At 52.9% G+C, this 19893-nt stretch overlaps 1 protein-coding gene across 1 annotated transcript in view; it reads left to right on the plus strand.

Annotated features, from left to right (window-relative positions):
- Positions 1–19893, plus strand: part of LOC144271446 (glucagon receptor-like) — a 54694-nt gene that overhangs the window by 23247 nt on the left and 11554 nt on the right. The window contains exons 2-4 of the mRNA XM_077828804.1: positions 11577–11738; positions 14305–14401; positions 15965–16072. Of these exons, the coding sequence (XP_077684930.1) occupies positions 11577–11738; positions 14305–14401; positions 15965–16072 (367 nt within the window). The remainder of the gene's footprint in view (positions 1–11576; positions 11739–14304; positions 14402–15964; positions 16073–19893) is intronic.

The raw sequence follows: 19893 nt of genomic DNA on the forward strand, positions 1-19893 counted from the left end.
GTCTCTCACTGCTTTGATCCTAGTCACTGATCCTGTTTTCCACCCATCCTGGCTTCTACAGGTGGGTGTGCAAGATTTGCTCAGATCCAAGCCTGGTCTGGAGCATGAGGGAAGAGAGTCTGAAGGCATTGCCCTCTACCAGCCTTCAGGGCAAGGTGGGTCCCTCACAAGTGCCCCACTTGGGCAGTACTCTGCCTGACCCTTAACCTGGGGCAGGGTGCAGAGAGCAGGGAGAGCACAGGGAGCTGGTGCACCAGGCCAGGAAGAATTCCAGTTCCTACCTGTGTTCAGGGGAGCCCAGTGGTGGCTCCTGCCCTGCTCCGCTGGATATGTGCCTCTGCCCCTCTTCACACTGGCTGGCACAGCTGGTGGTGCACATGGCAGGGGAATGAGCTGCATCTCCCCAAGGGGGTAGGAGCACGCAGCTTGGGGAGGCCCCCGGTATGGCTCTTAGGGTTGCCAAATTTCTACTCGCACAAAACTGAACACCCTTGCCCTGCCCCTTCTCTGAGGTCCCGCCTCCAGCTCACTCCATCCCGCCCCCCTGTCGCTCGCTCTTCCTTCCCTCCCTCACTTGCTCATTTTCACCAGGCTGGCTCAGGAGATTGGAGTGTGGGAGGGTGTTGTATCAACCAGGCAAGGTACTAACAAGCTTCAACAGGACTTTATTTTCAGAGTGGAAACCTCTTTACCAAGCTGCTGCTGCATCCTCTGTAGCTTTCTCCCAGCCTCTCAACTCCACACCCCTCCTTCCTGTTTCCTGTCCTTTCAGACTCCCAACAGCCACTGCTCCCAATTCTAATAATTACAAGCAACGTCTAAACACCACATTCCCTCCTCTCCTAAGAAACTCTCCCAATTAAAAGAAACATTATTGTTCTAACCACAGGAACAAATATGAAACAAGACACTGTACTGTTGGCAGAAATATTACACTGAAAACACTGTAGATACTACATAACACAGTCTCTAGTCCAGACAGGTGGTCGTCTGGGTCTGACAGGCCGTCTCTCAAGCCCCGGTTCCAGTGCAATGTCTTGTTGTGTTGGTACTACGGTGAAGTCATCCAGTGCAGACTGGGTGTTAGCATAAGCTCCTCTTGGTGCATAGGCAGGTGCAAGATAAGAAGCATTCCATCCCCACCCATCAGAAAGTCGATAGGTGTAAGGTTCCTTCTTCTCTATGATTTTAAGAGGAGCTGTGAATTTATGGTCCCCTTTGTGTAACATTCCAGGTTTTCGTATTCTAACAAAGGAACCACACTCAAACTTTGGTTCCTTAGCTCCCCGCCGCTTGTCTGTGAAAGCTTTAGACTTTGCTTGGTTCTGTTCAACTGTTTTTCTCACATCATCCTTGTTTGGGGCCTCAGGTTGTGCCTTTAACAATCCAGCAATGTTCAGTTTAGTATTCATCTGTTTCTCATGCAGTAACTCTGCGGGTGGTCTTTGCATTGTGGCATGTCGTGTAGCCCGGTATGCTTGCAAGAAATCAGGAGTGAAGGGTATCCACAATCGCCCTTCCAGTTTAACCATTTGCAAACTCTCTTTCAAACTTCTGTTAAACTGTTCGATTTCCCCATTGGCTTGAGGGTAATATAGGGATGACCTTCTGTGTAAAATGTTCCTCTGTGCTAGAAAAGTTTTAAACTCCAGGGAAGTAAATTGACTACCACTATCTGAAACCAGTTCTTTGGGGTTACCTTCCCTGCTAAAAACTGAAGAGAGGAACCTAATTACTGTAGCAGAAGAGATTTGCGATGTAAACACTACCTCAGGCCATTTACTGAAATAGTCTATTAAGGTGATGGCATAACGGCAGTCGATTGGAGCAGTATCAAAGGGTCGTACAATGTCAATCGCCATTTTTTCCCATGCAGACTCAGGAAGAGGAACAGGCTGTAATGGAGGGGTACATGTCACTGCTGTCTTATCATGCATCTGGCAAGTGACACAGGATTTTATGAGTGCTTCAGTCTGAGAGTCCATCCCTGGCGACCAATACAGATCCTGTGGTCGTTGCTTGGTTCGGACAATTCCTTGATGAGTATCGTGTGTCAGGTGTATGAGTTTTGACTGTAATTCTTCTGGCACAAGTAGCAGACAGCTCGTAGCACACAGCCATCGAGCAAAGAAAATTCATCCTGAACTCTAAAATAAGGCAGCAAAACAGGGTTAAGGTTTTAGGGTTACTGGGCCATCTCTTTGTCAGAAATTCCCGTAGTTTTTGTTGAATTGGACACGCTGAACAAGCAGTTTGAAATTGTTCTCTTGTAACTGCAGTAAGAGTGCTTGTAATAAGCACAACCACTACATCCTCATCCTCTGGTGGACCATCTGGTGAAGGCAAAGGCAGACAAGAAAGGCCAGCAGCGACCACATTTTGGTTTCCAGGCTTATATTCCAGTTCATAATTGAAAGAGAGTGGTCTTGCAGACCATCTAGCAATACGATATCCTGCTCTTCCCAGTCCTTTCGTGGTGAGCAACGTCATCAAAGGGCTGTGGTCTGGGCGCAACTTGAACGTGCAGCCCCACAGGTAAGTTCTCCATTTTTCAGTAGCTTAGACACAAGCAAGTGCTTCTTTTTCGACTGTAGAATATTTTCTCTAAGTATTACTTAGTGTCCTTGAAGCAAATGCAACAGTCCTCTCTGTGTTATCCTCATGAAGTTGTGTGAGGACAGCCCCAAGTCCATAATCAGAAGCATCAGTAGTTACAATTGTGGGCAATGCAGGACTGAATAGTGCAAGTACTGGACTATGTACAATCAAGTCTTTCACCGTTTTGAAACTAGCTTGTGCATCGTTGTCCACACTAAGGTTGAACTTCTCCGTAGTAATTCCCATAACGGTTCAATGACAGAATCATAACTGGGAATGAATTTTGTATACCAGGAGGTAAGACCCAAGAAGGAACGTAAGGTTTGCAAATCTGTTGGAGGAGTAGCATTTGAAATTGCCAGGATATGAGCCGGATCAGGTTTTAGGCCAGCCTGTGAAATTGTATGCCCCAGAAAGGAGAGTTCAGTTTGTCTAAATTTGCATTTGGACCTACTGAGCTGGAGGCCTGCTGTGCTGATGCAGTTTTGTACAGATTGCAGGTTATTGTCATGCTCCTCAGAAGGATTTCCAAATCCTTCTGATTTGGATATCATCCAGATAGCACTGAACTCCATGCTGATTCTTCAGAATCAATGACATCATTTTTTGAAAGGCACTTGGGGCAGATGCGAGACCTTATGGAACACGTTTAAAACAAAATAGTCCCTCATGTGTAATAAATGCTGTGAGGTCTCTGCTATCTTCATGCAACATAACCTGGTGGTATGCGCACTGCAAATCAAGAGTAGAAAACATCTTTGCTCCACGGAGTTCTGCAAATACTTCTTCTATGTGAGGAAGAGGATGGCTGTCGATCACAATAGCTTTATTTGGCTCCCTTAAGTCCACACAAAGGTGAATGTCTCCACCCTTCTTCTGCATCACTACTATAGGTGAAACTCATTCCGAGGAGTCGATCTCTTCAATAATGACCTTTTGAACAAGTTTTCTAAGTTTTCTAAAACAGCTTCCCTGACTGAAAATGGTAAGTGCTGTAACTTCTGTCGTACAGGCATCACATTATGCCGCATTTTAACTTTATGCGGAAACCCATAAGCACAGCCGAGTTTCTCCTCAACCTGGTGCTGGGTCCCAGCTGAAACTGGTGTGTGTACCGCAAGAGGTACAAGAGTGCTTTGCTGAGGAAGATCAATTTGTCCATTAACTACCCTGAGATTTAAAGCAGCCAATAAATCTCTGCCAAGGATAGGAGTGCCTTTGTGGACAATGTAGAACTCTGTAGTTACACAGCAATCATCAAAAGTAACTATTACTGGCAGGCAGCCATGTACTGGAATATGGTTTTTCAAATAGCACACCAAGTGAAGCTTGGTTTCAGTAAGAGGCACATTTTTAAAGTAATGCAGATAGATGGAATCAGGTAGTATAGATACTGCTGAGCCAGTGTCCAACATTAGCTGAATCGAGTGTGTGGTTTGCCTGAGGGTATGGCGGAAACGTTTACAGTTCACTTTATCTGTTCTGGAATATGTGCAGTAGTGATTTTGTCCACGCTCAGCACAGTAACATCTGATATTGTAACTGCATGGACCTGTTGATTGAACTGGCTACTGTGACATACTTTAGCAAAATGTCCAATCTTTTTGCAATGATTGCACTGAGCTACTTTTGCCGGACATAGTTGCAAGGTGTTGTGGGGATCCACAGCGAAAACATGCTTTTACTGTATTTTGAATTTGCTGATTTGGTGGTTTTTCATTAGTTTTCCTCTTGCAATTGTGTGTCTGCAGTGGTAGTGAACTTTTCTGCAAAGGAGTCACAGCCTGGACTGTGCCTCCTGTATCCATGCTCATTATTTTGGCTTCAGCTGTAGCTGACTCAATCTGAGTAGCAATGGTTATTGCTTTTTCTAGTGTAAATTGTGGTTCTAGAAGTAAGTGTTCTCTCACATGAAGCATGATTGTTTTCTCAATGATCTGGTCTCTAATCATCTCATCTGCCATATTCCCAAAGTCACAAATTACAATCAGACTCCTCAGGGAAGCAATATACTGCATTATAGTTTCCCCTGGTTTCTGCTCACACTGGCGAAATCTGTAGCGATTAGCTACTACATTCACTTTTGGCACAAAAAAATTCTTTAATGCAGTGAGTGCAGTCTCATATTTATCATCTGCAAGGGGAAAAGTGTAAAATATATGCCGCCCTTCTGCTCCAAGGCAGTGGATTAGCAGAGCACGCTTTCTTACTTCAGAAATCTCTGTAGCGCTCATTGCAAGCAGATAAGTCTCAAACATATGGATCCAGGTAGTAAAAGCAATTGGAGGCTCACCTGGGCTTTGCAGAAAGGGTGCAGGTGGGTTCAGAGGCAGACGATCTATCCTCGTTGCCAAAATGTTGCATCAACCAGGCAAGGTACTAACAAGCTTCAACAGGACTTTATTTTCAAAGTGGAAACCTCTTTTCCAAGCTGCTGCTGCACCCTCTGTAACTTTCTCCCAGCCTCTCAACTCTTCCCCACTCCTTACTGTTTCCTGTCCTTTCAGACTCCCAACAGACAGTGCTCCCAATTCTAGTAATTACAAGCAACATCTAAACACCACAGAGGGGTTGATGGCTCCAGCTGGGGGTGTAGCTCTGGGGTGGGGCTGGGGATGTGGAGTTTGGGGTACAGGAGGGGGCTCGGGGACAGGGCCAAGGGTTTTGGGGTGTAGCAGCGGGTGCAGGTCTGAGGTGTGTTGGCAGAGGCCTGGGGCTAGAACAGCAGTTCCCCAGCCAGTAACCCATTGCCCTTGCGGGAGTCCAGCTCTGCTCAAGTGCCAGCCCAACAGGGCTGAGTGCCTCCCTTTTCAGGGCCCACCCCGGGCCTGACAAGCCCCCCAGGTGCTACAGGTTGGGGCTGATGCTGACCACAGTTCTTTAACTGCAGCGTGGCTGGCGGGGAAGGGCTTTCTGCCCACAAGAGCCTTCAGCAGCCAATCAGATTTCCAGTTTGCTGGCATTGCCTGGCTTCTCTGTGGTATGTAGACAGCTCCATGGGCATGGGAAGGATGGGCTTCCACAGTGGAACTGCAGCGGCCAACCTGCTGCTAGACAGAGTATGTCCCCAGGCACTCGGTGACACAGTTCCAGCACTTGTGTTGCTTCTTCAGTACACATGTGGCTGGAGAGCAGCACTCCCTATTTTAGGATTATCCCTTTACGTTATGGAAACACTGTTTGCATCCCTCTTCTTCTCTGGCTCTCTGCTGGGCAGTGCAATAACAGCTGTCACTCAGCCAGTGCTCAGGGTGTGAGTATACGGCTGTTCTGGGACGTTGTGGCTAATGCTTTGTGAGATCTTAGTAGCCCACAGAGAAATGGTGCCAGGCCCACATCCAGCCCTGCAGTTGCAGGATTCGCAGTCACTCCCGATGCAGGGGACAGTGCCCACCGTGGACTGCACTGAATACACACCGGGGCAGTTTTTGTGTTGGAGAGGGACATGTTGACATATTGAGAAGATTTCAGGATGTCCATTACAAATACATACAAACATCCTGCCGTGGCCTGTGCTTTTATGGGAGCAGGGACAATGGAAGGGCGCTCAAATCCTGCCAGCTAGGCAGTACTGGACGGGGGGAAGCACATCTTGTTGCTCCTCTCAGGAGTCACATGCTCACCCAGCTGTGCATATCGCAGCCAACATATGTACTAGCTGTGTGGGACATGGGACATCTAGGGGATGTGCGGAAAGCACAGGGCAGTGTGGGAGGTGGGCACAGCTTCTCGCCTTCTCTCGAGTGCTTCAGATGAAGATGCAACCCTCCCACAGTTGGTGATGTGGGATAATCTGCTCTGAATGTCACAGTTACATTGCAGGGATAAAACGTTTACAATGGATATAAATCCTCATGCTTCAGGGCATAACCCAGCCACTAATGGGTAGGGTCAGGAAGAAACTTCTCACGCTGGCAGGGGTATGTGCAGCTTCCTCTGCAGTAGCTGGTGCCTGCAGCTGTCAGAGAGAGGGTACTGGATTGGCAGAGCACTGGTCTGCTGCTCTGGGTTGGCAATCCCCATCACAGCCTATCCAACATAGGGAGGTATAATAACCACTGCCAATAACCCTAGCAGCTATGGCCCACCTACTGCTCTAGCAGTAACATGGTGCCCTCCTGTGCAAGGGGCCCAGGCTTGAGAGTTGAGCTCTAGGATACACTGGGGATGGGAAGATGCTAGAGACTGGGATCATCTGGTCTGTTCCAGAAATCAGAAGCTGGGGAGCAAGAGCCACACTTCCGGGCACACCTCAGCCTGCGGGACTGTGGCCCAGTTGTCTGGCTGAAGGGCACTCACACACCAGTCCCTGTCCAGTCTCCTGGTGATATCGCACAGGCCCAGGGTATTTCAGGGTGCTCTCAAAGTCCTGTGAGCCTGGCTTGCAGGATGTGAGGTGGTGCCGCTGGAACTGGGCGCATCCCAGGACACTCAGCGTGGGTGGCGACCTTGGTGCCAGTGGCATCTGTGGAAGCTGCTCTTCGCATTGCCCAAAGTGCTCAGCATCGCTCCATCTCTGCTCCCGTTGGCTTCAGGGAGAGCCAAATTAGGCCAACATGGAGCATAGCGGAAACTCGTGCCCCCTAAGCTTTACCTTCCTCCCTCAGCCAGCGCAGACGGGCTGGAGCCGACAGCACAGCTCCCATGGCCTTCAGCGGCAGCAGGAGCAGGCCCGGAGATCCCATCAAGACCAGCCACTTCCTCCCTTCTCTTTGCTTCCTGAGTGGGTTAGACCATGAGTTGCTCCAGCTCAACTGGCTGGCCCAGCCCTGAGCCAACGGTGCCTCCTGCTCTGAGGTTGTGGGGTCACCGACTCTCACTGCGTTACCACACCCAGGTCCCTGCTCCCTGATGTCCTGAAACCATCCTACTTCACCTTTCTCCCTGCAGGCTCCTGGACGTCAGGGGGCCCTTCATTTCTCTGCCCTCTGTCCCTTTGCTCCTCAGTTCCCCCATACAGCACCAATAGCAACTGGCAGCCTCTGTGAATCCCAGGACAGCCGATATCACCCCCATACAGGCTTAGCATAGACTCATAGACTGTGCTGGGCTCCCGTCAGCATCCGCTCCTGTACGGCTAAGGGAGAAGCCCTTCCTGGAGTGAGCTGATGAGCTTTCCTTCCTTAGCTCTGGAGAGGCTGCTAATTGCAGCCAGTCCTCAGTGAAACGCACTAGCAGAGAGGGCCCTGCATGCTGAATTCAGCAGACATGCTTCTCTCTGGGACCTAATGCGAGGGGAGGCGCGAGCGGGGGAGGGGGGGGGGGGGGCTGCACCCAGGGCCGATTCACTCCTCAGCTGCGCTCGTTAAAGGCCCAGAGGGTTCCAATTAAAGCTGTGACTTTGGAGGGCTGCTGCTTTCCTAGTGCCCGGGAGGACGGTGGCTGTTAGAGGTTGGTTCAAGATGGGGAGATTTGGCTCCAGATTTCAAGCACCCCAATGCTCAGGGTCTCTGGAGCCAGGTTTGGCCAAAGGCTCTTTGCAGACTGGTCCTGCTGGGGTGGAAAGCGTTGATTGACAGGGAAACGAATGGGTGGCTGCCCAGCTCCTCTTCACGCTCCGCTGGGCTGAGCAGGACACCCTGTTACATTGCTTTGTGCCCTGCTGATTGCAAAGGGGTTTGCTCCGGCAGGGAGGCTGAGTGCAGCCGTGCAGGTGTCCCAAGAGCGCTGGGCAGCAGCCAGACAGCCAGGGGGCTGGTGAGCTAGCCAGTGAGTCTGCACTCAGCCTCCCTAATGGCTTGGGAGCTGCAGGGGGAGCTAGCACTGCAAGGGTTAAGAGCAGCTGGTGTTCAGATCAAAGTGGGAAGCTGCTTGTGCCTTAACTATGGCCTGAGAGCCATTTAACCCCTTCTAGTCTGACACCAGACAGACATCCAGGCGCTGCAGCTGCTGTAATGTCACTGCTGAGCCTGGGCCTGCTCCAGGAGAGCGCTGGAGCTGCCCACGGAGCTCTGGTGCCTCTGGGACGCTGACCCCTCCCTCCCCCTTGGCTGGACTGGCAAAAGGAATCGGGTGGGGGGGGGGGATTTGGTCTGTGGTGCAGATGGTTCTGTGAGCAATGACTCTGCTCTGGTAGCAATGATTCCGCTCGCTCTAGTGATCAGAGAGAGGGTGCCCCATTTCGCACCATGGCTCGCAGGAGCAGGGGCAGAAGGGGTGGGTGGGCCCAGTGAACCCTCCCAGGCTGTGCCAAAGAGTGGGGAACAATCCTGTGTCCATGCAACACTGCAGGAGGAGAGCAGCAGTCCCTGCTGGGCTGTGGGGAGGGGGCGTCCCAGGCTGTGCAGCAGGATATAAGGATAGTCAGGATGGATTTGTTGAGAAAAAATGGTGTCAGACAAACCTAATAGATTTCTTTGACAGGGTAACAAGCCTTGTGGATGGTGGGGGGGAGCGGTAAATGTGGTGTATCTTGACTTTAGCAAGGTTTTTGATACTGTCTCACATGACAACCTCATAAACAAACTAGGGAAATACAACCTAGATGGAGCTGCTATAAGGTGGACACATAACTGGCTGGAAAACCGTTCCCAGAGAGGAGTTATCAGTGGTGCACAGTCAAGCTGGAAGGGCATATCGAGTGGGGTCCTGCAGGGAAGTGTCCTGGGTCTGGTTCTGTTCAATATCTTCATCAATGATTTAGATCAGTGGTCTCCAACCTTTTTACGCACAAGATCACTTTTTGAATTTAAGATCAACCCAGGATCTAACCTGCCCCTTCCCCAAGGCCCCGCCCCACTCTCTCCACCCCCCTCAATCCATGCTGGCTCTCCCGCACCCTCACTCACTTTCACAGGGCTGGGTCAGGCGGTTGGGGTGTGGGAGGGGGTGCAAGCTCTGGGCTGGGGCCGAGAGGTTCAGAGTGAGAGAGGGGGCTCCAGGCTGAGTCTGGGGCAGGGGTTTAGGGTGCTGGAGTGAGGGGTGCAAGCTCTGGGAGGGAGTTTGGGTGCAGGGATCATATGGTCACACTGCACCTAATCTCATAGAATCCACTGGACATTTCATGAGTTCTACTTTTTATTAGTGTCATTTGTGGTTTATAGATCCAAAATCCTTCAGGGATTGTCACAAATGAGTGTAACATTCTCAACTGTGGGGTGTGCATCGGCTGAGCCTAGGGTAGGGGGTTGGGTGCAGGAATGAGGGGTGAAAGCTCTGGGAGGGAGTTTGGTGCAGGAGGGGCCTCCGGACTGGAGTAGGGGATTGGGGTTTTTGGGGGCGGGGTGCGAGGTGAAGGCTCCAGCTGCGAGGCGCTTACCACAGGAGGCTCCCAGTCAGTGGCACAGCGGGGCTCATGCAGGATGCCTGCTTGCCCCGGCCCCACGTCACTCCCGGAAGCAGCTGGCTGCTGGCACATCTCTACGGCTCCTGGAGGGGAGTGGGGCAGCAGGCCTCCATGCACTGCCCGTGCCTGCAAGCACCACCTCCACAGCTCCCATTGGCTGGTTCCCAGCCAATAGGAGCTTTGGGGTCGGTGCTAGGGGCAGGGGCAGCATGTGGAGCTGCCTCACTCTCCCTCCCCCTCCCCACAGGGGCCACAGAGACGTGCCTGCAGACAGCCAGTTCTGGGAGTGGTGTGGGGCCAGGGCAGGCAGGCAGCCTGCATGAGCCCCAGTGTGCCGCCGGACTTTTAGTGGTCCAGAGATCGCGATCGACTGGCAGAGGCTCCCGGATCGACAGGTTGCTGACCACTGATGTCGATAATGGCATAGAGAGTATACTTATAAAGTTTGTGGATGATACCAAGCTGGGAGGGGTTGCAAGTGCTCTTGAGGATAGGATTAAAATTCAGAATGATCTGGACAAACTGGAGAAATGGTCTGAAGTAAATAGGATGAAATTCAATAAGGACAAATGCAAAGTACTCCACTTAGGAAGAAACAATCAGTTGCACACATACAAAATGGGAAATGACTGCCTAGAAAGTACTGCGGAAAGGGATCTGGGGGCCATAGTGGACCACAAGTTAATATGAGTCAATGCTGCAACGCTGTTGCAAAAAAAGTGATCATTCTGGGCTGTATTAGCAGCAGTGTTGTAAGCAAGACATGAGAAGTAATTCTTCTGCTCTACTCTACGCTGATTTGGCCTCAACTGAAGTGTTGTGTCCAGTTCTGGGTGCCACATTTCAGGAAAGATGTGGACAAATTGGAGAAAGTCCAGAGAAGAGCAACAAAAATGATTAAAGGTCTAGAAAACATGACCTATGATGGAAGATTGAAAAAACTGGGTTAGTTTAGTCTGGAGAAGAGAAGACTGAGAGGGGACATGATAACAGTTTTCAAGTATGTAAAAGGTTGTTACAAGGAGGAGGGAGAAAAATTGTTTTTCTTAACCTCTGAGGATAGGACAAGAAGCAATGGGCTTAATTTGCAGCAAGGGAGGTTTAGGTTGGACATTAGGAAAAAACTTCCTAACTGTCAGGACGGTTAAGCACTGGACTAAATTGCCCAGGTTGTAGAATCTGCGTCACTGGAGATTTTTGAGAGCAGGTTAGGCAAACACCAGTCAGGGATGGTCTAGATAATACTTAGTCCTGCCATGAGTGCAGGGGACTGGACTAGATGACCTCTCGAGGTCCCTGCCTGTCCTATGATTCTATGATAGCTGGGGGATGGGCAATATCCACATCCCACCTGTGGAACCTTGTGAAATGCTCAGCCCCTGCTGCCACACGGATGTGCCGTGGCGTTGTGGGGAGACTCTGGCTCTGGGCGATGCCCCACATGGGCTGGGGCACTGGTTTGCCTCGCCCCACCACCGCTGCCCATGTTCTGGCTGGTCTCAGTTCTCTGTGGCAGCGGTTAGCCTTCCTATACGCATACTAGGATGGCTCTGCTCTCCTCCAGCTGTGACACAGGGAGAGAGGGTCCAAGGGGCAAAGCGCAGCTGCGGCCACGCTGCAACTGGCAAGCTTAGTGCTCGCCTGAGTCCACTGCAAAGTGATCGCTCCTACTCCCCTTCTGTCTCTCTTCCAGCACCCAGGGACCCCGGCTCGGCTCAGCGACCCTCGCACTGGGGCCAGCAACTGGTCTCTCTCCCCCAGTCTCCAGTGGATAGCCATGAAGGGCGTGTTCTGCTCCTTGTACAGCTGGATGCTTGTTCACCTTGCCTGGATGTGTCTCCTTTCCTCCATGCAGGTAAGGGTGCTGCACCTGCCAGGTCTCATCAGCACCGAATCCCAAAGCTGGGCTCCGTACCCATAAGCCTCCGCCCCTCTCCACAGGGGCTGCCCTGGAGAGGCAGGCAGGGAATTCCAGGCTCCCCCTCTTTCCAGCCCACCTTATGGAAATGTTTAATAGGGAGGGGAAATAATTTCCCAAGGATCCTGGTAGATTCTCCATCACTGGCGACTTTTAAATCAAGATTGGTATTGTTTTAAACTGATTTGCTGTAGTCAAAGAGGGATGATTGTGATGCAGGAGGTCAGACAAGATGATCACAGCTGGTCTGGGAAGCTCTGACTCTGCCCTCAGTCACTGTTCTGTTCTGGAAGATGTTCCCTGCCCAGCTCAGAAACAGCCCCCAGCCCGGCTCACAACCAGTTAATCCAGGGGAGATTCCGGCCCAGCCACTGAGTGTAACATGAGTATCGCCCCGGGGCAGGAGACAGGCCTCAGGTTGTGTGGCCTGAAGTTTAGCAGATTGGGGCTGTCTGACCACACAGCTGGAAGCGAGTTCCAGAGCTTCCACCCCTCCACTGAGAATGCCCGGCCCACATTGTCTAGGTGCTGTGGGCCAAGTTCATCCCTAGTGTCACTCCATGGAAGCCTGTGGAGCAATGGTTACACTGGGAGTGAACTTGGCCCAGTGGCTGCATCCTCCCAGAGAATGGTCGGGAACGCTCCTGCCATTGCTCTAGAGACCCAGCGCCGCTCTGCTGGTGACAGCACAGACACCACCCAGCCCTGGGGTCTGCACCGGCCGTCCCCAGCCCTAGCACCGGGGAGGGCCAGAGCCGCGAATGGTGAGGCCTGCTTGCGAGAACTCCGAGCTGATCATCTCTGCCCTGGCGGTGCGGAGGGAGAGCCGGGGGTTGTCTGGCCACCAGGACCCAACTCAGATCCTCCATGGGGTTTCCCTGGAATCTCATTAAATACCCCTTAATGTTTTCAGGGTGATAGGACCTGCTGCTCCCTTCCCCCAGCTGCCAGTGCCCCCTAATCCTGACCCAAACACCCAACTATACCAAGATTGGGTTCCCTACCACTCTCTCGATGGCCCTCAATCCAGAGATTGCTCTGCCAGCCCTGGGCCCCACCCACAGCTGTGCCGATGGCCCTCATCCAGCCCTGCACCCCGTGCCGTTCCAGCCCTGGGCCTCACCCACAGCTGTGCCCATGGCCCTCAATCCAGCCCTGCACCACCTGCCATTTCAGCCCTGGGCCCCACCCACAGCTGTGCCGATGGCCCTCAATCCAACCCAGGGCCTCACCCACAGCTGTGTCAATGGCCCTCAATCCAGTCCTGCACCCCCTGCCATTTCAGCCCTGCACCGCCTTTCATTTCAGCCCTGGGCCCCACCCACAGCTGTGCCCAGGGCCCTCAATCTAGCCCTGCACCACCTGGTGTTCCAGTCCTGGGCCCCACCCACAGCTGTGCCCATGGCCCTCAATCCAGCCCTGCACTCCCTGCCGTTCCAGATCTGGGCCCCACCCTAGGGTTGCCAACCCTCCTGGTGTGGCCAGGAGTCTCCCAGAATCGGGCTGTATCTCCCGGAGGCTACTGAAGCCAAACCGGGAGATTTTAAGCCGCTAAAAGTCCAGTGGCCCAGTGGGGCTAAGGCTGGTTCCCTGCCTGCCCTGGCTCCCTGCCGTTCCCGGAAATGGCCAGCATGTCTGGCAGTGGCTCCTAGGAGGAGGTGTGGCCAGGGGGTCTCCGCGCGCTGCCCCTGCCCCAAGTGCCAACTCCGTAGCTCCTTTTGGGAACAGGGAACCGTGGCCAATGGGAGCTGTGTGGGCAGTGTTTGCAGGCAGGGTGAGCACACAGAGCCGCCTAGCTGCTCATGAGCCTAGGAGGCGCTGCCAGACATGCTGCCACTTCTGGAACCCACCTGAGCTAAGTGCCACCAAGCTGGAGCCTGCACCCCGAATCCCCCCTGCACCTCAACCCTCTGCCCCAGTCTCCTCCCAGCTGGAGCCTGCATGCCAAACCCCTCCTGCACCCCAACCCCCTGCCCCAGCCCTTAGCCCCCTCCCACACCCAGACTTGCTCCTTGCGCCCGAACCCCCACCCACACTCTGAACCCCTTGATCCCAACCCCCAGCTCAGAGCCCACACCCCATCTCACACCCCAACCGTCTGCCCCAGCCTGGTGAAAGTGAGTGAGGTTGGGGGAGAGCGAGCGACGGAGGGAGGGGAGCTGGAGTGAGCGGGGGGTGGGCCTTTGGAGAAGGGGCAGGGCAGGGGCTGGGTCTTGGGGCAGAGGGGGCAGGTGGGGGCAAGGGTGTTTGGGTTTGTGCGATTAGACAATTGGCAACCCTACCCCACCCACCATTGGGCCGATGGCCTTCAATCCAGCCCTACACCCACTGCCATTCCAGCCCTGGGCCCACCCACAGATCTAGCCTCTGCCTCCTCCTGCATGCTGATCTGGCTGAGTGAGTGGGAAGGGGCTGCATTTTCCGTGGCGGTCCCTGTGCTCCAGGCAGGGCTGCCGGAGCCCTGGGTCGGCGCAAGGCTGTAACCTGAGATCTGTCCTCCCAGCACTGCAGAGCGAAGGTTCTGGAGAAGACCTTCGAGGAGTGGATGAGATACCGGGACGAGTGCTTGAAGAAGCTGGCAAATGATCCATACCCCACAGGTAGTGCAGCCCACAGGGGCAGTGCTGGGGGGTTTGGAGACCATAAGCATAGTGGATTTGCTGACTATGGCCACGTTCCTGCAGGGGCGGCTCCCTGCCAGCGGGGGCTGTCAGGATCTGCTCTCAGCTTGGACCAGTGATGGCCACAGTGAAATCTTGACTCTGGGGCTGGAGCTGAGACACTCGGAGCATGCCTGCGCTTTTGCAAGTGTGGGGAGAGAAACTCCCACAGGCCAGCCCTTTCCTGGGGACGAGGGCTAGGAGCTGGGATGTTTCTGATGACATGACAGTCCCTGCAATTCTGCCCCCACCCCTCCACAACTGCCAGAGGCTCCCCCGCCATGGCTCATTAATACCGTCACCCGCAGTGCTGATTGCCTCATGGCCATTCCACTCCCCAGCCTGCTGCCTCAGCTAAGAGCCACCTGACGCAGCTGACGCACCTGCCTGCTCAAAAGCCGTTAAGAACATGGAGGGGACCAGGTGATCCCCACCCCCACTAGCTAATTACGGCCCCCAATCTGTGCCGCCACGGGAAGCACCTGCCCGGCTTGCACCGCATTAGCCACCATCAACTCATTGTGACGCCACCATGGCAACTGGCTGCATGTCCAAGGTGAGGAGACACAGAGCCTGTCTCATCACAGGCTGAGAGGAGATGAAACAGACACATGGGCAGAGGTTTGCAGAGAGTTCCTGGGTGGCATGGCCCCCACAGTGTGGCACTTGGAGCTCTGGGTGCTGAAAAGAAGCAAAACATGGTGCAGGGCTCCAGGAGACAACTCAGCTGGGTTGCCTGCTCCCTGGGAAATCCTGTCTAGGGCCCAGGCCGATAGCCGGCACTCAGACTAACACATGAGACAGCTGCCAAAGTCCCAGGCCCCGCTCAGTGTGAGGGCGGGCAGGATTCTGGGACTTTGGCCATCACTGGGCACTGGTGGGCTCTAGCCTTTGCATTGTAGTAGTACCTTGGGGCCCCAATCAGAGGTCAGGGTCCCACGGTGCTCAGCGTTGTGCAGATATGGAACAGACAGTCCCTGCTGTGAGCAGTGTACAGACCAAGTAGGGCCAGTTCCCAGGGCACGTGCACACAATCACTGAAGCTCGCATTGTTAAAGCTAAGTCTCAGCATTTTGATTCGAGGAGCTCCCAGTAGTAGCCTGGGTCACTGTGACCATGAGAATGGCCAACAGGCCGTCAGCACCCCACGAAGGCAGGTGTGGGCCTGAGCCGAAGCTCAGGGAAGTCAGGGCCCAAGTGAGTCCCAGGGCTTTGGATGAGGCTCTCGCTAAGAGCGGCAGCTGCTGGCTGGGATGGCTGGAGAGCTGTTTGCAGAGTGGCTTCTGGGTGGTGGCAGGTGGAGAGTTCCAGCCCGCTGTGCCGACCAAGTCGGCAGGGGAGGGGAATGAGGAATGCTCACAGCTAACAGGTGTGACTACCTGCAATTCCTGCGGCCAGGCTGTTTGCAAGGCCTTTGTTAGCAGATGATAGGAATGGTGCAGACCAGACACTGTGCAGACTGCTGGCTTCTCCCCTCCTGAGCTTTGCCTTTGTCCTTCAAAGGGCTCTACTGCAACCGGACGTTCGACATGTACGCCTGCTGGCCAGATGGGAGCCCGGGCAGCACCATCAACGTGTCCTGCCCTTTCTACCTGCCGTGGTTTGAGAAAGGTAACACCCCAGTGCCCTGCTCTGGAGTCTGGCATCTGACTTCACAGGGGGTCACAATCCTCTCCGCTGTAGAGATGGGGAAACTGAGGCAGACCACAGGGAGCTGACTTGGTCAGGGTCACACTGCGAGTCAGTGGCAAGGCTGTGAGTAGGATCTGGGGATCCACTTTCCCTAAACCCTCAGGGCCTTGCACACCTCAGGGCATCGCTCACCCCTGCACAGAGTGGGTGTGAAACACGACCAGGTCTCCCCCAGTGAAGTGTCTCACTCTCACTAGGCACTGGTGAGTGACTGCACAAGGGGCTAGAATCAGGTGCCTGGCACCTCCGGGGAGGTATTCAGCAGTTTAGTGGGGCTGGGTCGTGCTGCCCTGTGGCTGGGTCATGCTGCCTTGGGGCTGCATGCTCACTTGCAGGGGTGCCTTTTTGCTGTGCCTGCATATGGGGAGGGAGGCCCATCACCTGCCCCTGCTCCTGGGGTAGGAACAGCCCCTCTCTATAGCACTCCCCACAGCTCGGTCAGCTTGACCCATGGCTCTGTCGCCTCATTGGGCCACTCACCCAACCCAAACAGCTGCAAGCAATGGCCCGACAGCCTGCACCAGGCCCTGTAGCCTCATCACCCAGGGTGAGTCTGCGAGGGACGGGAGAACAGCTTGGAAACAGGAGAATCCACCTGCCTCTGCAGCCAGAATCCCCTGCAAACAGGTCCTGTACTCAGCCCCCAGCGCAGGGTAACCATCTCCAGACACCACCCTCTGCCGCTCTTACGCGTCTCTTCCTCTGCCAGTGGGAGCCCAGAGGGGCAGCCAATGCACAGCGAGAGAGGCTTTCATGGGGATGCTCCTGGCCTGACTCCAAGGGTCTCAAGGGCCAGCCTGGCTTTGTGGCCTGATCTTACAGAGCCATGTGCCAGGCTGTGCTCATTCACTCCACGCTGGGAGAAGCATCTGAATGTTGCGGTGGTGCTGTCAGCCCTTTGTGGCTCCCCCATCACTGCAGGGGATTGGCAACAAACTAAACCAGCCATAGGCCCCAACAGAGGGAGTCCCTGTGGTAGCATAAACCAAATGTAGCCCAAGTGGCAGAGGCCAGTTACTGCAGCCAACTGGACTTTTAGCATCTGACGGGACGCTGCCAGGTTCCCTTTTTGACTAGATGTTCTGGCTGAAAACCAGACACCTGGCAACCCTACGCTAGTGGCTGGCTTATTATACACATGATAACACCCCCACACACACACTTTTAATTATTTACTACACAACTTACAAAACAATAAGAATACCTGGTAATGCATTTCCGATCGCCAATAACAGTAAAACAGTGTAAAGAGGCACTCAGTCACTGTTACGCTATATAATCTTTTAAACAGATAGGTGGACATTTCTCCCAAATAGAACCCCACAGTTCAAGCTCTGCAAAAGGGGATTCAGCCATCCGTGTTGCATTTTCAGGACCCACTTTTGGGTCAGACCGGTCATTCTGTGATTCTTCAACTGTCTGTTCACGAGGTCTGTCTGTAACACTTGATATTGTGTCTGGTGGCTTCCCCTCCAGACTTCCTTTTTCTCAGCTGATCCACATGTTGGCGCACAACTGTGCCATCTCCCAGAATTACTGGGTAGGACTCTGGTCCTTTAATGTCTTGAATGGCCCCTGGCATCCAGTTGTGACCAAAGGTTTTCGCATAAAGGACTTCAACAGTAAAACTACATTTTTTAGCATATCTGCTGCTTTTGCTTGTGTTGTTTTTGTGTATTTTCCCCACTAAGAATGGATGCATAGGGTCTAACCTTGACTTTAGTTTCCTTCCCATTAACATCTCCGCTGGGGACAGGCCTGTAGCAGACTGCTGTATTATCTGACAATTAATGAGACACTCTCATATCTATAGTACTCCCAAGTATTCTTTTAATACCCTCTTTAAATGTCTGAATTGTCCATTCAGATAACCTATTTGAGGATGGACGGAGGTGTCGATGTAACTTGTTGAATGCTGTTTTGCTTCATAAATTTTTGGAATTCCATGCTAGTAACATCTTCCATGATCTAATACAAGCATTTCAGGTAAAGCATAGATCCTAAAACTGGTCCTTACTTTTTCTATGGTGGCTTCGCTAGGGGATGTATTCATGGGTTCCTACCCATCCGAAATGTGCACGCACTAGTACTGAAAACAGTCTTCCCCAGGAATGGTCCAGGATAATCGATGTGCACTGTTCTCCAAGGCTTCTCTGGCCACTACCAAGAATGGAGTGGCGTCACAGTAGAAGCTTTGCAACTCTTTTGACCAATTTAACAGGCTTGTACCCAAACTCTCAATGTCTGTATCCATCTTTGGCCACCACAGGTAAATCTGGGCTAACGCTTTCATTTCATACCTGCTTTCGTTAGCCTGTTTAGCACTTCTGCTAAATGTTGTAACTATTTTGTGTCAGTGGTATCTCTCATTAGTGTACCATCCAAATATACTGCCTCCCGTGGGGTACACTCACTGCTGTGGTGCTTCCTTGTGGCTACATGTGGGGGGTTAGTTCTCATCCAGTCTGGTGCCCCCCTTCCATTGCTCATTTGCTAGCTCTGCGATCTCTCTCTCTGGACTTGGGGTGCTCCCTCTTCATGACTCGACCCTCTGGCCAGGTCACTATAGCCCTCCCTTTCCAGGGTATCAAAGTCCCACTGGATCAACTGTCTCAGGCAGTCTTCTGATCCACTGCCAAATCTGTGCCACTTTCCCAGTGGCTAGCAGGGGAACCCAGGCCTGCCCACTACTCCAGGTTCCAGCCCAGGGACCCTATGCCCAGCAACCGCAGTCTGCTCAACCTCCAACCTGTTGCCACGCCTTGGCCTCTTTCTTAACTCTTTTCTCTATTTTCTGGCCCATCTCTACTCCCCATGGTTACTTCACCCTCTCGGCTTCTTGCCTGAGTCTGCAGTCGAAGGCAGGATCCCAGGACCTACTCTCCCCCTAGAACTCCTCCTTGTACCTAGCCAACTCCCCTCCTCTCTAGGGAGTGACTGCAGAGCTCCTCCCTGCTGCCCGCCTCCTACCACCAACTTCCTCTCTTTATAAGCCTAGCCCAGCTCTTACCCCAGCTGGGCTTCGTCAGCCATTAGGCCTTATCAGTTCCTGGCTCTTCTCCACGTGCCACCTCTAAGGTTAGTTGGCCTCTTTCACCAATTCAGGCTTGGGGAGGGGGGTAGACACCCCATCCCAAACCACGTGTGGAACTCCCTGAATGAGTCCCTCCATGCTTCTTTGGAAAATAGCAGGGGCTGAGGACACTCCAAAAGGAAACTGATTATTTTTAAACAGGCCTTTGTGAGTATTTACAGTGTCTTAGTGCTTTGTCCTGGAAGAAGAGTCCATCTGTTGATAGGCATGGCTCATGTCTAACATAGCTCCTGCTAAAACTACAAACAGATCCTCAGGTTTTGGAATTGAGGACTGTTCTAATTGTGAGACCCTATTTACAGGCAATTTACAGTCCCCAGATATGGTACGGCGCCATCTGGCTTTAAGACTGGTACTATTGGTGCAGCCCATTCAGAAAACTTTATGGGAAGTCTTTCTGGATGCTACAGGCCAATGGAAAGGACATCAGCACTCACTGGTTCAAATTCTGGGATGCTTGTGATGTCCCAAACAAAGACCTGATTGAAGATCCACCAAAGGAAGTCCCGGGGTTTTGCCTTCCCCATTGGCAGCGGACTGTGCTCAGCCACATGCAGACAACACACAGAAGGTGCAGCTATCTTCTCCACTGATGGAAAAATCAAAGAATCACCGAATTATCACTGTGGTGAGGTACAAACCATGC

Source organism: Eretmochelys imbricata, chromosome 10 (assembly GCF_965152235.1).
Source record: "Eretmochelys imbricata isolate rEreImb1 chromosome 10, rEreImb1.hap1, whole genome shotgun sequence".
NCBI lineage: Eukaryota > Metazoa > Chordata > Testudines > Cheloniidae > Eretmochelys > Eretmochelys imbricata.